We start from the raw sequence: 14,100 nt of genomic DNA, 5'->3' as shown, positions 1-14,100 counted from the left end.
CAGGAATAAGCCGAACAAACTATCTCTGCAAACCCACCAATCCAAACCGAGCAAAATCTCAAAGACAACTCAGTACCAGTCAGTTCTGACCCTATCCAACCTGACTGCACAACTGAAACTGTACCTGCTGACCCAACAACCACACAATCAACACATGTGCAGAACACAATAATAACTCCAGTCACTGACCCAACAACTTCTTCTCTATCCGATCAAACTACTATACATCCAATCTCTCAGGCCACTGTAAATATCACTGAGTCCAGTCAACGAATTATTGACTCAGTATAGGATCTGATTAGAGATATTCAGCACTCCACTCCTCCTGCTGCTGCCATCTCACACGTCGAAACTACTCAGCCTTCTCAAGTAACTCAACTTCTTAATGAAGTTAAGGAACTCAAGGATCTGCTGAGTACTTTACTATCTTCACAAGCACAGCAAGCTAGGCAGGATCCAATTGCTAAGCTGGCTGAGATCCAGCTGACAACGGTACAGTGCCTCACTTCTCTATCTTCCCAAATCCAAAAACTGTCAGCTGTGAACCCAAATCTCGCCACTTCCTCTGAGTTAAAGATGCTGTTTGCTCAGCTTCATACTGAACAGAACAAGACCAATGCACAGCTCGCAAACACATCTCAATGCTCGATGGAGCAACTCAGTGAGGCAGTTCGTCTACTCAATCTGCATAAAGAAGAAATGGACACCGACCAGCTCAAACAGGATCAAATACTGACCAATTCCCAGAAGATATTTGACCATGTTAGACACACTAATCTTCAGCGCGAGCACTATGATAATTCACTTCTCAAAACCTTCCACAACTCCTTTGCTGCGCTGACAGACACAATCACATGGCTGGGAAAAGGCCAAGCCTATGTGCTCAGTATGCTTAGCACTGCTGACATTGGTATTCATCCTGATGTCCTCAGCAACGGTGTTCCTATTTTCGATGGGTTAGACGAAAGTGCTGATCGATTGAAGACCTTCTCTGCTGAGCTCACCAGAGCTGTTCTTTTGGACTCCTTCAAGCTGCCTCCACCCGGTGCTGGCAAAACGGGGGAGAAGAAAGATCAGCGAAGAACTCAAGCTGAAGGCAACAGTCAGCAAAAGAAGAAGAAATAGATAACCATTAAAACTTAGTCTACACTTAGCTTATTTCTCTCTTCGTGTAATATGTATTATGTATGCTGACTGTTCTATGCTTGTGTTATTTATCCTTCCATGCTAAGTATTATGAATGCATCTTCTAAGTACAAATTAAACTCAGTAAATGAGTAGAATACCTGTTAAACGTATGCTGCGTAAAAACAATGTTTGAACTTGTCTAAAATGAACAATTGAACAAATTAATTACTCAAGTGCTTTTTTACTATACAAATCTTCCGCTAAAGACTGAGTAAAATAGAATATATCCCATAAGCTGACCTATACTTGAAAACTGACCTTAGACTTATTCAATTAAACCTTAAAATGTTTAGAATAAAACTAAGTCAGTAGCTCAGCCCTGATGGGGGAGTTTACTTAGTCAAATAGGTCAACTGTCATGGGGGAGCTCAATGCTGAGTTCCTTGCTGAATAGTTTTGCCAACATCAAAATGGGGGAGTTTGTTGAAACACCTTTCCACAGGATTTTGATTTGAAAAAATTATTTAAGTACAATTAAATATTGTGTAACACACTAAGTCTAAATGCTTTGATTTATTGTTACTAATGTGTTTGTTCAATGTTGAGTTTATAATTGTTATAAGACATAAAGATCATAAGGCCCAAGCCCTATATAAAAGTCAAAGCCCAAGTCAAACAAGGCCAAGACCACTCAGCCCGCGTATTACAAAACGTTGCCGTTGAGTGTTGAAACGCAGCTGAGCAAAGAAGGATCCAGAAGATCCACGTAGACAACTTCGGTAAGAAGCTGCTGAGCTGTCTCGACAAAATGTACAAGACAGCCGCTGAGCACAAGGCAACTTCCAGACAAAGTATTTCCTCTTTCAGTAAAGAACAGAAGACGCAGGAAGCTGTCTGTTTGACATTACCTGAATTGGAGGAACATACTGCCACACTGACCGAAGAACAGAAGATGCTGGAATCTGATTGGCTAAGAGAACTGCTGAACAGACTGAGTGAAAATGACATGAAGCCGTTTCCCTCCAACGGTTATTTTGAAATTCGAAATAACCAGATGCCCTCACAGCTCTCTATAAATAAAGCTTTCAGAATCCTCATTACATATAGAACTTTGAGCAAAAGCCGTTACGCTGACCAAAAGCATACAAAAGTTCTGCATCCAAAAGCAAAGCAAATCTTACACTACAATTTCATATCTGTGTAAAAGTCTAGAGTGATTGATCTTCAATCATCTAAGGTGTTCTAGCAATTGTTGTTTAGGACAAATCTTAATCATTTCTAGAATTAGAAAGGAGAAGCTGAGTACTCGGTTTTAGTACTTAGTGAATCAGAATAGAAGTGAGTAGAGGTATAGAGGAAGGTACTCTTGTTATACTCAGCTTCTGATTTGTAAAGGGTTTTTGAGTCTCCACCTTTAAAGAGCTCAGTAGTGAATTTGAAAGCTCGGAACATGTTCCGGGGACAGGACGTAGGCTTAGAAGAAGCCGAACCTGGATAACTCCACTGAGTGAAGTATTTCTAACCCTTAACTCCTTAATATATTGCTTGCTTAATATAAACTAAAAACTGACCAAGTAAAGAGGTCAAGCTGAGTTGTGCGCTGCAAACGACTTAGTTCAGGAATAGACTCTAAGTGCTATTTCCTGACTTAAGCAACGAAACTGACCTAGTCACCAATTGACTAAGCCAGTGTCTTGCTGATTACTCAGCGCCGCTGTCATATACTCTTTTCTTAAGAAAAAGAAGGTTGCCCTAATTCTTTAAAAAGGTCAAATAGTTCCTAACCCCCCCTTGGAACTATATTTGCAACCTTACAAGGGACCAATAGGATGTGCATACGAATTGATACAAATTTAATTCTAATATTTCAAAGTAGGATAAAAGTTTTACCCTTATTTAAAAATAGAAATTTCGAACGGACTTGTTTGATATATTTGGACATTTCAAATAAGTTTATCGATAAAAGTGAAGCAATTGCATACATTTTAGATATCAAGATCATAATTAACAAAGAAATCAATATGTTAAATTAAAAGATTAATGAGAAAAAATATGAGGGTCTCATTGGTTTTTTCCATAGAACAAAGATAAGTAGATATTAAAATAAAGAGTTAAATACTAGAATTTCTACACTCTCAGAAACCATGCTTAATACATCATTTGCCCTTTGAACTTGTCCAAAAAGTTTGATTGGCCCATGAACTTTCAAAGTGTTCCGATAGCCCCTTCAACTTGCATAAAATGTTCAGTTAGCCCCCTAAACTTATGCAAAATGTAATCAATTGATCACTTGGTTACAGAAAAGTAAGTTAAACGCGAAAAATGTATTGCATGCGTCTTAAAAAAAGTAAAACGACCAAGATCGGGATATGCGGTTCTAATATTAGAGAAGACAAGTTTTATAGTTGAGCAAGTAATAACTTCCTTTTTAATTAAGATGCATGTAATACATCTTCCGCGTTTAACTTACTCTTTTGCAACCGAGTGATCAATTGATTACATTTTACGCAAGTTCATGAGGTTAACTGAACATTTTATGCAAGTTGAGAGGGCTATTGGGACATTTTGAAAGTTTAGGAGGCCAATCAAGCTTTTTGGACAAGTTTAGAGGGCAAATGATGCATTAAACCCAGAAACTAATAGCTTAATGTTCTAACATATTCAGCATTCCTAAAAGAGCCGTGAAATATGGCAGCAGATTGTGACGGATCCAAAATTCACTGATTCGAGAAACTCTAATCCACTACTCCTCCTAATCAGTTTGATTGATAATAACGACAGTAGAGTATAACATAATATAACATAACAGAATCAAATTTATACTGTTATTACTATTGTTCCTGTTTCGTAACGTTTAAGGTTTTTATTATGACCAATAAAGTCTTGATTTCTTAATATAAAACCCATTAAATTTTGCATTTGATTTTTAGTGTCGTCTTTTTTTACTGAATGACCATGAATGTAATGAACCCGGTTTGCTCACTGCTACTCAGATAGTCACTCAGGCGGTTGTCCTAATGATCGTTCTTCAACCTCCTCCACAGAAAAGTGAATAAAAAGTTGTTGCTAATACCACTGCAGAACTTCTGTGTCTTCACTCTTCTTACTGAGATTTGTTTTCCTCTTACCAAGTCGGTGCAACTATTGTGTGACAATTTTGGTGTTATACATATTTAACTTAGAATCTTGTTTTCATGAGCGTACCGAACACAGGCTTTGTTTGCTACATCGTAATGAGTGTTGTAATGGAATACTCATTATAACGGAGACTCATTATCATGTTTGGATTAATCACATTGTTTTTGTTGTAATGTAATCACAAATACATTACTCAATTTTGTTTACAAATTTATGCAATGTGCATTACATTAAAAGTATGGTATGAATCCTCGTTACAACTAGCCTTAATATTTTTTATTATTTGTATTTATTATCTACAATTCTTATTAAATGGTAAAACATAAAACGAGAAAAACATGAAAAATGCGAAGAATGAAAAAAATGTGAAAACAGAAAAACACGAGAACGTGAAAAACACGAATAACGAGAAAAATAAAAAAAATAAAAAATGGAAAAAATTGTGGAAAACTAAAAACATAAAAAACACGACAAATGAAAAAAAAAAGAGAAAAACAAAAACTAACAAGTATTTAACCATTGTATATGGATGATGTTCTCATACATATGAAAATTTGAAAATAATTGAAGTTTCTATCTACATTTGACGACGCAAACATAATAAACATAATAAGTATTATAATGGTAATTGCATTTCGACATTTTTTTTAAAATTTGCCAACCATACATGGTAATGGAATCACTATTACATTACAACTTTTATTACATTACTTCATTGATTACATTGCATTGCATTACAACGTACCAAATGAGACTATAGAACTTGATTATCCCTTTGTCCGCGAACAAGCTCAAAATGGCTTTCTTAATGCTCGTTTTATTCCAACTGACAATCAAGTTGCTGATATTCTAACACCTCTTTCGACTGCTCACTTTCAGCTTCTTCGTGATCGTTTGACACTCAAATCTCGATATCGGTTTGACGGGCAGTTTTTGTGATAACCAAACTCTTTTATGATTCTCTCACAATTCCTATAATCTAACACTGTTTTCATACATTTTTTTCTTGTTGCTGTTCTTACTGTAAATTTCCTCCGATTTTTTACATGTTAGCAATCATCATAACATACCATAACAGCTTTTTCATAGATTTTTTTTTTAATTTCACCCCAATTTATAGAAAATTTGGATCCGACTGGTTTGATATATTTAACTGTCATATTGAACATTCTAAACAAGTTTATCGATAAACTGAAACAGTTTCCCTGTAAAATTATTGGACTAAATAATCCAATTTTAACTCCACGATGAAAACTTTAATTCAATTTTACCCTCATAATAAAATAAATAGCCAAATTAGCCACAAATTTCTTACAAAAGGGTATTAATTGAACTAGAATTTCTACACTAAGCTCTTTCTTACAATATGATCAAAATTAAACTTCTCAAACAACAAACTTAAGTCTTAACTAAAAAAACAAAAAACAGAAAAACAAACAAAATAAAATAACTCAGAAACTCAGAAACTAGTAACTAACAGCTTAATATTCTAACCTATTACAGGAGCTATGAAATATGGCAACAGACTATGACGGATCTAGAATTCACTGACACGAGATACTCTAATCCACCGGTTTTCAAACCCCCTCCTAATCATCCCCGGCGGCAGCAGCAGCAGCTTGTATATTTGGCTTGATTGATAGTAAAGACAGCAGACCACAAACAGAACGTGACATAACAGCGCGAGCAGAACGAATTGAAGTTTCGGGTTTTTTTTCTTCTTACATACTCTTTGGCCTAATATCTATACCCTGAATTACAAGTCCGCCTTTCCAATCACCTCCCTGAACCTCCAAAATGCTAATTTCCAAATCCCCAACTTCATCTTGTCTGTTAAAATAATCCCCCAATTCAATCTCCAGCCACCCGTCTTGTCTTTCCTGTGGACGATTACCATTATTTTGATGACCTCCATTGTCATCGCTATTCGCATTGTTATTATCATCATCATCATCATCATTATCGTTCTCCATTGTTCGTGCAAGCGGGTGCATCGTCATAGCGTGCCTGTACCCGAATAGACCGACCCTTCTCACAACAACTTGGTTCCTTCGACGCCTTGCCCTTCCCACATCCAGATAAAGACTTCTCTTTGAAGAATCTCCTTCTTCTGCTCCTGAAATTCCTACATTCACCTCTACCGGATTGTCGAATCCGTAAGTGGTCACTGTTGTTCTGTATACCAGGTATGCTGTGTAGTGAGTTTCTGGTGACAGCATTGTAGCTTTGATTTTGCCGCGGATTTCCAGCCAACACACGGCCACCAGCTCAGCAACCTCTGCGAATCTGTTTGCAATTTCGGATGTGTTAAATCAGAATACTTATGGGAATTATGATAGTAGGTAATGAACATGATATTGAAGATGAAGGAAACCGAAACAAATTCAAGAAAATTCAACTTCCGTGAATCTGTTTGCGTTTCCATATATGATGAATCAGAATAGCAATTGAAATCATTATAATGAATTGAACGCAAACGAAAAACAAACAAAATCATGACTGTAACTACTGCAAATCTATATTCATTTATGCTGACGGAAATTATGATAATAATGAAAACATGAGAACATAAACAAAATCAAGAGTCCAAGGCTGCAACTTCTGCAACTGCAAATCTGTATTTTCATATATGCTCAAGGAAATTATGATAATAATAAAAATATAGGAACGAAATCAAAATCAAGAGTCCAAGGTTGCAACTTCTGCAATTCTGTACATAATTTCCTATATGATGAATCAAAATATCAATCAAAATCATAATAATTAAGAAAAAAAGAACCAAAAATCAATACTCCAACTTTTGCAAACTTGATTTGCATTTTCTTATATGCTGAATCAAAATTTATCAACAGAAATTATGAAAATAATATGATGATAATGAAAATGTGGGAACAGAAACAAAATAAAAAATCCAAGGCTGCAGCTTCTGCAATTCTGTATACATTTTCATATATGATGAATCAAAATATCAATCAAAATCATGATAATTAAGAAAAAAAGAACCAAAAATCAAGACGGCAACTTCTGCAAACCTGGTTTGCAATTTCTTATATGCTGAATAAAAATTTATCAACAGAAATTATGAAAATCATATGACGGAAATTATGACAATAATGAAAATATGGGAACAGAATCAAAATCTAGAGTCCAAGGCTGCAACTTCTGCAATTCTGTACACATTTTCTTATATGATGAATCAAAATATCAATCAAAATCATGATAATTAAAAAAACAGAACCAAAAATCAAGACTGCAGCTTCTGCAAACATGATTTGCAATTTCTTATATGCTGAATCAAAATTTATCAACAAAAATTATGAAAATAATAAAAATGACCTTGAATGTAAAGGGAAAAAAATGAGGAAAATATCAATCAAAATCATGATAATTAAGAAAAACAGAACCAAAAATCAAGACTGCAACTTCTGCAAACCTGGTTTGCAATTTCTTATATGCTGAATTAGAATTTATCAATAGAAATTATGAAAATAACGAAAATGACCTTAGGTAAAGGGGAAAAAATGAGGAAAATCCACAAACCTTGATTTGTTTTCAGAATTACTCCATCTCCAGTATCTAGGAGTATCACCCCAGATAATCATGAGATCCCTTGCAGCAAGCATGAAACTCTTCTTCCCACTCCATTTATCCAGCCTAAAGCTCTGTCAATAAGCAATTACATATTAGATTTCTAAAAATTATCTATTCAAAGGGGGTAATTCAATTAAACAGTTACATCATGAGAATTACACAGGAATTAATTGAACTCTTTCATTTCATCACCAAATAAGCAGAGTAAACCTAAAATTGAAATTCAAGAGAAACATATACAAAATTGACCTAACTTCATACCTAGAACACAAAATCCAGAGATTCTAACCTTTTTTCCATTGTCAATGATGAGAGGATTATCACAGAGGCGAAGATAGAGATCTTTAGCAGAAGCAGAGGAAGACAGCAGAGAAGGATTAGAAGACTGAGAGATTAAAGCCTGGTAATCAGAAGGAAGAAAGCGTCTCCAAACAGCATCAGATTTAGAAACCAACTTAAAACCAGAAGAGACTATGGAGAATTGGCCAGTGTCCTTAGGACTCGTGAAGGAGAAGACGGTGGCTATGCAGTCCTCCGGCAACCGGCACAAATCAACTCCAGTCATTTTTTCCATCGCTCTATTTTTTTTTCCTGTTTTCCCCAGGAATGGTATGGCATTTGGTTCACCATACCACTTGTTTATATAGAGAATTCTTCACATGAATGCTTAAGGGCTAAGGTTTTTTTTTTTTTAATAATTTCTATTTATTTATTTTTTAAAATTAATTTTGATTAACTCGTTTATCTTTTAAGTATCTACCGAAATTGGTTTATCTTAAGTTATTAAAAATAAAAATATATTTGTCCAAAAAAATAAAAATATATAGTTCAAATAATTTAATTTTGCATTTTCGAAAAAAATAATAATTTTGTAAGTAACTTTAAATAATTAATTTTCGCAATATATAAATCCAATGAGATTTATCAAATACATTTCAAGGGGATAAGTCACAAAATTAGGGGTGAGTAAAATAACAGATGACCGATCACCAAATCGATAATCGAACCGAAATTTTAATTTGGTTTAGGTTTAGTTTAGTAATCAGTTATCAGTTCGGTTATTTCGAAAAAATATCGGTTTAACCGAAACCAGTGTTGTAAAAATCAGTCAAGTCGGCGACTAATCGGCCGATATATCGGTGATTTTTACACCACCGACTGATTTTATATAATTGGTCGGCATAAGTCGGGAGCTCAATTTTCTTCCACCTAGGCAGTTCAAATCGGGTTAAGTCGGACAAGTTGGGTTAGGCGAGAAAAATCGGCCTAGGCGGAAAAAATCGGCTGAAATGGGTTAAGATCGGCCCAATTTATAAATTATAATTAGTAAAAAATAATACAAGTAATTAGTATTAACTAATAACTATTTTATTATTTATTTAAAATAAATATTTATATTTTTCTATTATATAATATTTATTATTATTATTTTTAGATAGTATAATTTATATTTTAAATGTGTTTATATAATATTTATTTAATATAAATCTAAAAAATATAAAAATACAAATCCGATTAATCACCGATTAATCTTCGATTAATCCCCTATTAATCTTTAGAGGTCTTATCCGCCCGACTAGCACCTAGCGACTTTTACAACACTGACCGAAACCAAGCTGAAATTTAAAAATAACTAAAAACATTATAATCTTATTTTATATTAACTAAACCAAAATGTATATATAGGTATATTTGGTTTTAAAAATGCCAAATTAATATTTAACTTCAATGAAATTCAAATTTATAAGAAATATAATGTTCTTTTTCATAAATAAATATATTTTTTGTACAATTTTTATTATTATTAAACATTTAAATAATAAATTTATGTATTTCGGTTGGTAACCAAGCCGAAATTATTCGGGTTTATAATATTCAGTTACTAATTTTATTCGATTCGGTTCGGTTTCTAAAATATGTCATATTTCGCTTTGGTTAACCAAAAGTTCGGTCTGGTTAGTAACCGAAACGAATCGATGCTCACCCCTACACAAAACTACTTCCAACATTAGTAATTTATAACAATTTTATAGAGATAAATGATACAAAAGCTTTACTAAATATTTAATGGCTACCATAAATTAAATAAAAGAAATTTAAATGCGGAATTGACACGATGATTTGAGAAAAAGTCAATTTTATTGATATGGAATGGGTTAATTACGTAGATATTGATGAATATGAGCAATTACAATCAAATTTACGAAGAACGAAATTGAAATGCTAAAATAGAATTGGACGAAATTGAAATGACAAACTTAAAATCAATAACTGGCTAGCTTTGATAGGTTTTGTGCTGAAATCAGCATGTGACTTGAACGAACGATCGAAGGTATGAATGTTTTGAGTATGAACTTTCAATAATAATTTAATGATAATGAATGTGGAGGAATTAAATATTTAGAGAATTGAAGTTTGGAATTGGCAAGATTGAAATGATGTTTAGAGAGATAAGACTAATGACTCAAGATTGAATTAGTTTGATAACACAAAACCAAAAGAAATCATATTTTCGGTTTTGTTGAAAAATAGTGAGAACCAAGTTAGTAAAAGAGCTATAAAATGAGTTTTCGGACATAGAATTAAGCAAAGCAAAAGCCTAAAATCAAATTCAAGATGCTAAGAATGAGTTTGTGTAAAAATTGGGGGAAGAAATATAATGTAAGGAGTATGGAATGTAAAAACGAAATTGCTGGGCAAAAGGTATGAAATATGCGGAGATTGTGTTAAAACGATTTTGAGGTGCAAAAAATATCATGTAAAATGAGTTTTCGGACACAAAATGAGGTAACACAAAAGCCTATAATCAAATTTAGGATGTTGGGAATGATCATAAAGTGAAAACTCAGACCAAAATAGACTTGAAATGAGGCCACAAAGATGGCTGGGCAGGATGTGTAAAAGAAGAACAAAATCGAAAATTATGAGCTTCGAACGAAGAAAACTCTAAAACCGGATTTGGAATAGACGAACTAAAGAAAAAAAGCTATCGAAAATCTAAGGCAAAAAGTCAAAGGAAAAGACTCAAAAGGTTAAGAAGAGAAAATTATGTTGATGTTCGATGTGTTGGATGTGTTGGTTGTGTTGAATTGATGAGGATGAGAGGCTATATTTATAGTTGAAGAGGTTGGCTATGGTTGCAGATACCCCCCATAACTTTCCTCCATTAAGTACCCAACTCCCTTTATTTTCAATTTCTAGTTGCTAGAAAGGTTGGTAGTTAAGTTAGTTAGAGATAGAGTAGGAGTAGTAACTAACATAACAACCACTTGCAGATGTCTAACTTCCAAACTTTATTTCTCCTTCTATATGGATCCGAATTGGGCCCACGAATATACCTCTGATTCCTTGAGATGTCTAATTTCTAAAACTTTTAATCTTGTGAAAAAATTCGTCTGTTTGATACCCCGAATTGTCAGTTGAAGTGATATTGGTACAGCAGACACGTACTCTAATTTCTGAAATTTATTTCTCCCTTCATATGAATCCTAATTACGCCCACGAATATATTACAGATTCATCGGGATGTCTAGTTTCTAAAACTTCCAACCTTATGAAAAAATTCATCCTTTTTTTACTCAAATGGTCAATTGAAGTGACATTGATACTACTAGAAAAATAAGAAAATGAGTCTCTGTGATTTTCTCCGTTTTTCTTAGAGCTGGAGGCCAGCTCGTCGAGCTGGCTATCGGAATTTCCTCTAAGACTTACTTAGGCTCTAGCTCATCGAGCTGGATGCCTGTGAGTGCTAGAGGGACGTATATATTTATTTTTATTTTTTCGTAAGTGCTGGAGGGACGTATATTTTTATTTTTATTTTTCGTACTTTACAATAAAATTTACAATATGTTTTTTAAACCAAAGTAAAACTTCATTGAAACAGAATTAGAAAACAAAGCATGAAGAATACAATCAGGTGGTCTAAAAGACCAGACCATTGGTTCTGGAAAATAATACGCCGCTCTAGCAAGAGTATGAGCAACAATATTCGCAGAACGATTAACAAAGCCAAGTCTAACATCAGCAAAATCACGGATAAGCAATTTACAATCATCAATAATAAAACCATAAGATGATTGAAAACTAGGTTGAGCAAGATGCATAACGACAGAAGTAGCATCAGATTCAATGATGCAGAAATCTTTTCCAGAATCTTTGATCCAACCAAGAGCTTCCTTAATACCAAACGCTTCTCCCTCGCGAATCTGGAAATTTCCAGCGATTAATCTGACAAATGCTCCACAAAATTCACCACAACTATCTCGAATAACCTCTCCCACACCCATTAAACCAGCACCTGGAGTAATGGAAATATCCACATTAACTTTTGTAAATAAACCAGTCGGCTTCAGCCATTTCGCAACAACAACACCATAAGGAAGACCGATCGCATTTGTATCAAAACCAGGTAACAGATCATGCCAATCTGACAGTTTATAACAAGCTTAACGAAAAATCAACTGGAAATTTATCTGAACTCCTTTCTAGACAAAATCATTTCTCGCTCTCCACAAACACCAAACAACAGTGGCTAAAAAACAAAATTTGTCAATTGACAAATTAGACTGTAGGAAAACCACCCAGTCTTTGAACTGATCAAAACTACCAACCAAAGCCAAATTCAATCCTGTCAATCTCCAAACACCAGTAACATAACAACAATTTTTTAAAATATGAATAGCATTTTCCTCTGCTCTCTCACATAAAGGACAAACATTTGATACAAGGACTCTTCTTGACATCAGATTAGCAGTAGTCGGAATAATGTTTAAACAAGCTCGCCATATAAAATTACAAACCTGGGGGGACCCGCATTTTTCATATATTCCGCCATATAGAATTATCAACAGAATCAGTCAAAAACCGAATAGACCTGTAGGCAGACTTGATAGTATAAATACCATTATGCTCCTCCTTCCAATACCAATTATTTGCTAACACAGAACTAGCAATTGGAATACTTAGAATATTTGCACAATCAAACTCATTAAACAAATCACGAATCATAGCCACATCCCATCTTTTGTACCCAACTTCAAACAATGAAGACAACAGAGCATCTTATAGAGCCTGAGGTAACTCAGTAGTAGGAAGACCATATTCATTCCCTTCAATCCACGGATCCACCCCAATTCGTAGATCATCACCATTTCCAATTCGTTTTCTGCAACCCCTCCTAAGCAAATCTTAGCAGCAACAATACTCGACCAAGTAAAACTAGGATTAGAACCTCGACTAGCATTAAAAAAATCATAATTGGGGAAATATTTGGCCTTAAAAATGTTGGGGTTTAGTGTCCTATAGACAATTGTTCTAGGATACAAACTTAATATAAATGAATTGTTCTTTATATCATTTGTTTTAATGAGATATATGTTTTATGACTATATAAAGGCAATCCCTTTTAAGCACTAAATAAAGTCTAATAAAAGGAAATCCGTAAGTTTGTTTAAAGTGATTATAAAGTGTTCATACAAGCATGAAGTGAGACAAAACTTTATAATAAACTAATAAACTTAAAACCACCCCAAGTCAAGTGATATGTTTAGGATTGATATATCACTGTTGAGACTTGCATGTAACAATGTCTTCTGTCCGACAGAAAGCTGATCTCACAAGCTTCATATATACAGATATCTGGACAATTACGTGGATCCGATGAAAAGTAGTTCATTAGGATTGGGGATCCGATTTGAGATAACAGGATGGGTAGATTCATCCTTGTCACCTGTTCATCTCATTGGTATTAATAGGTATAACTAATCCTCAGACTCAAAGGAATATTAATTGGTATTCTGGATTACGGAATGTGACGCTTTGACTCTGGTGTAACACGATCCTTAACAGAGATGACTCTGGGGTGTGAACAGTAGACGTTGGGTATCACAGGAAGTGATTGCGGGATCATTATATATTGGATTGAGCATTTATCACTCCCGATAAATGGGAGATATATCCAAGGATCGCTTGTGGAAGACTCGACTCTAAATCCTTGCAAGGTGATAGCTTAAGACTTGAAATACAGATTTCACTTAACCTATCTTTCTGAGTTGACTCGGCCTGTATAAGTAAAACGAACGTCTCGCTATATGTGACTTGACATCATCCATAGTCATAAGATTCAGTTCAAGGATGTAGTTGATAAAGGATCGAATTATACTATAACTAATACGGAAAGGTTAACGACAGAATCAACCTGTCTTCTTATGGCTCTGGGGGAATGATTACGGACTTGCTAATCAC

At 34.4% G+C, this 14,100-nt stretch overlaps 1 protein-coding gene across 1 annotated transcript; it reads right to left on the bottom strand.

The window, feature by feature from the left end:
• Window positions 1-5,514: 5,514 nt before the first annotated feature.
• LOC136206880 (F-box protein PP2-B1-like) lies at window positions 5,515-8,479 on the bottom strand. The gene is made up of 3 exons (XM_065998080.1): window positions 8,147-8,479; window positions 7,807-7,928; window positions 5,515-6,552 (listed from the first exon to the last, which is right to left on the bottom strand). The coding sequence occupies exons 1-3, from the start codon at window positions 8,429-8,431 to the stop codon at window positions 5,988-5,990; spliced, it is 972 nt and encodes a 323-aa protein (XP_065854152.1). The 5' UTR covers window positions 8,432-8,479; the 3' UTR covers window positions 5,515-5,987.
• Between the last annotated feature and the right edge of the window lie 5,621 nt (window positions 8,480-14,100).

The sequence above is a fragment of the Euphorbia lathyris genome, chromosome 9 (genome assembly GCF_963576675.1).
Source record: "Euphorbia lathyris chromosome 9, ddEupLath1.1, whole genome shotgun sequence".
Taxonomy (NCBI): domain Eukaryota; kingdom Viridiplantae; phylum Streptophyta; class Magnoliopsida; order Malpighiales; family Euphorbiaceae; genus Euphorbia; species Euphorbia lathyris.
This window is presented reverse-complemented; position numbering and strand designations above follow the sequence as displayed.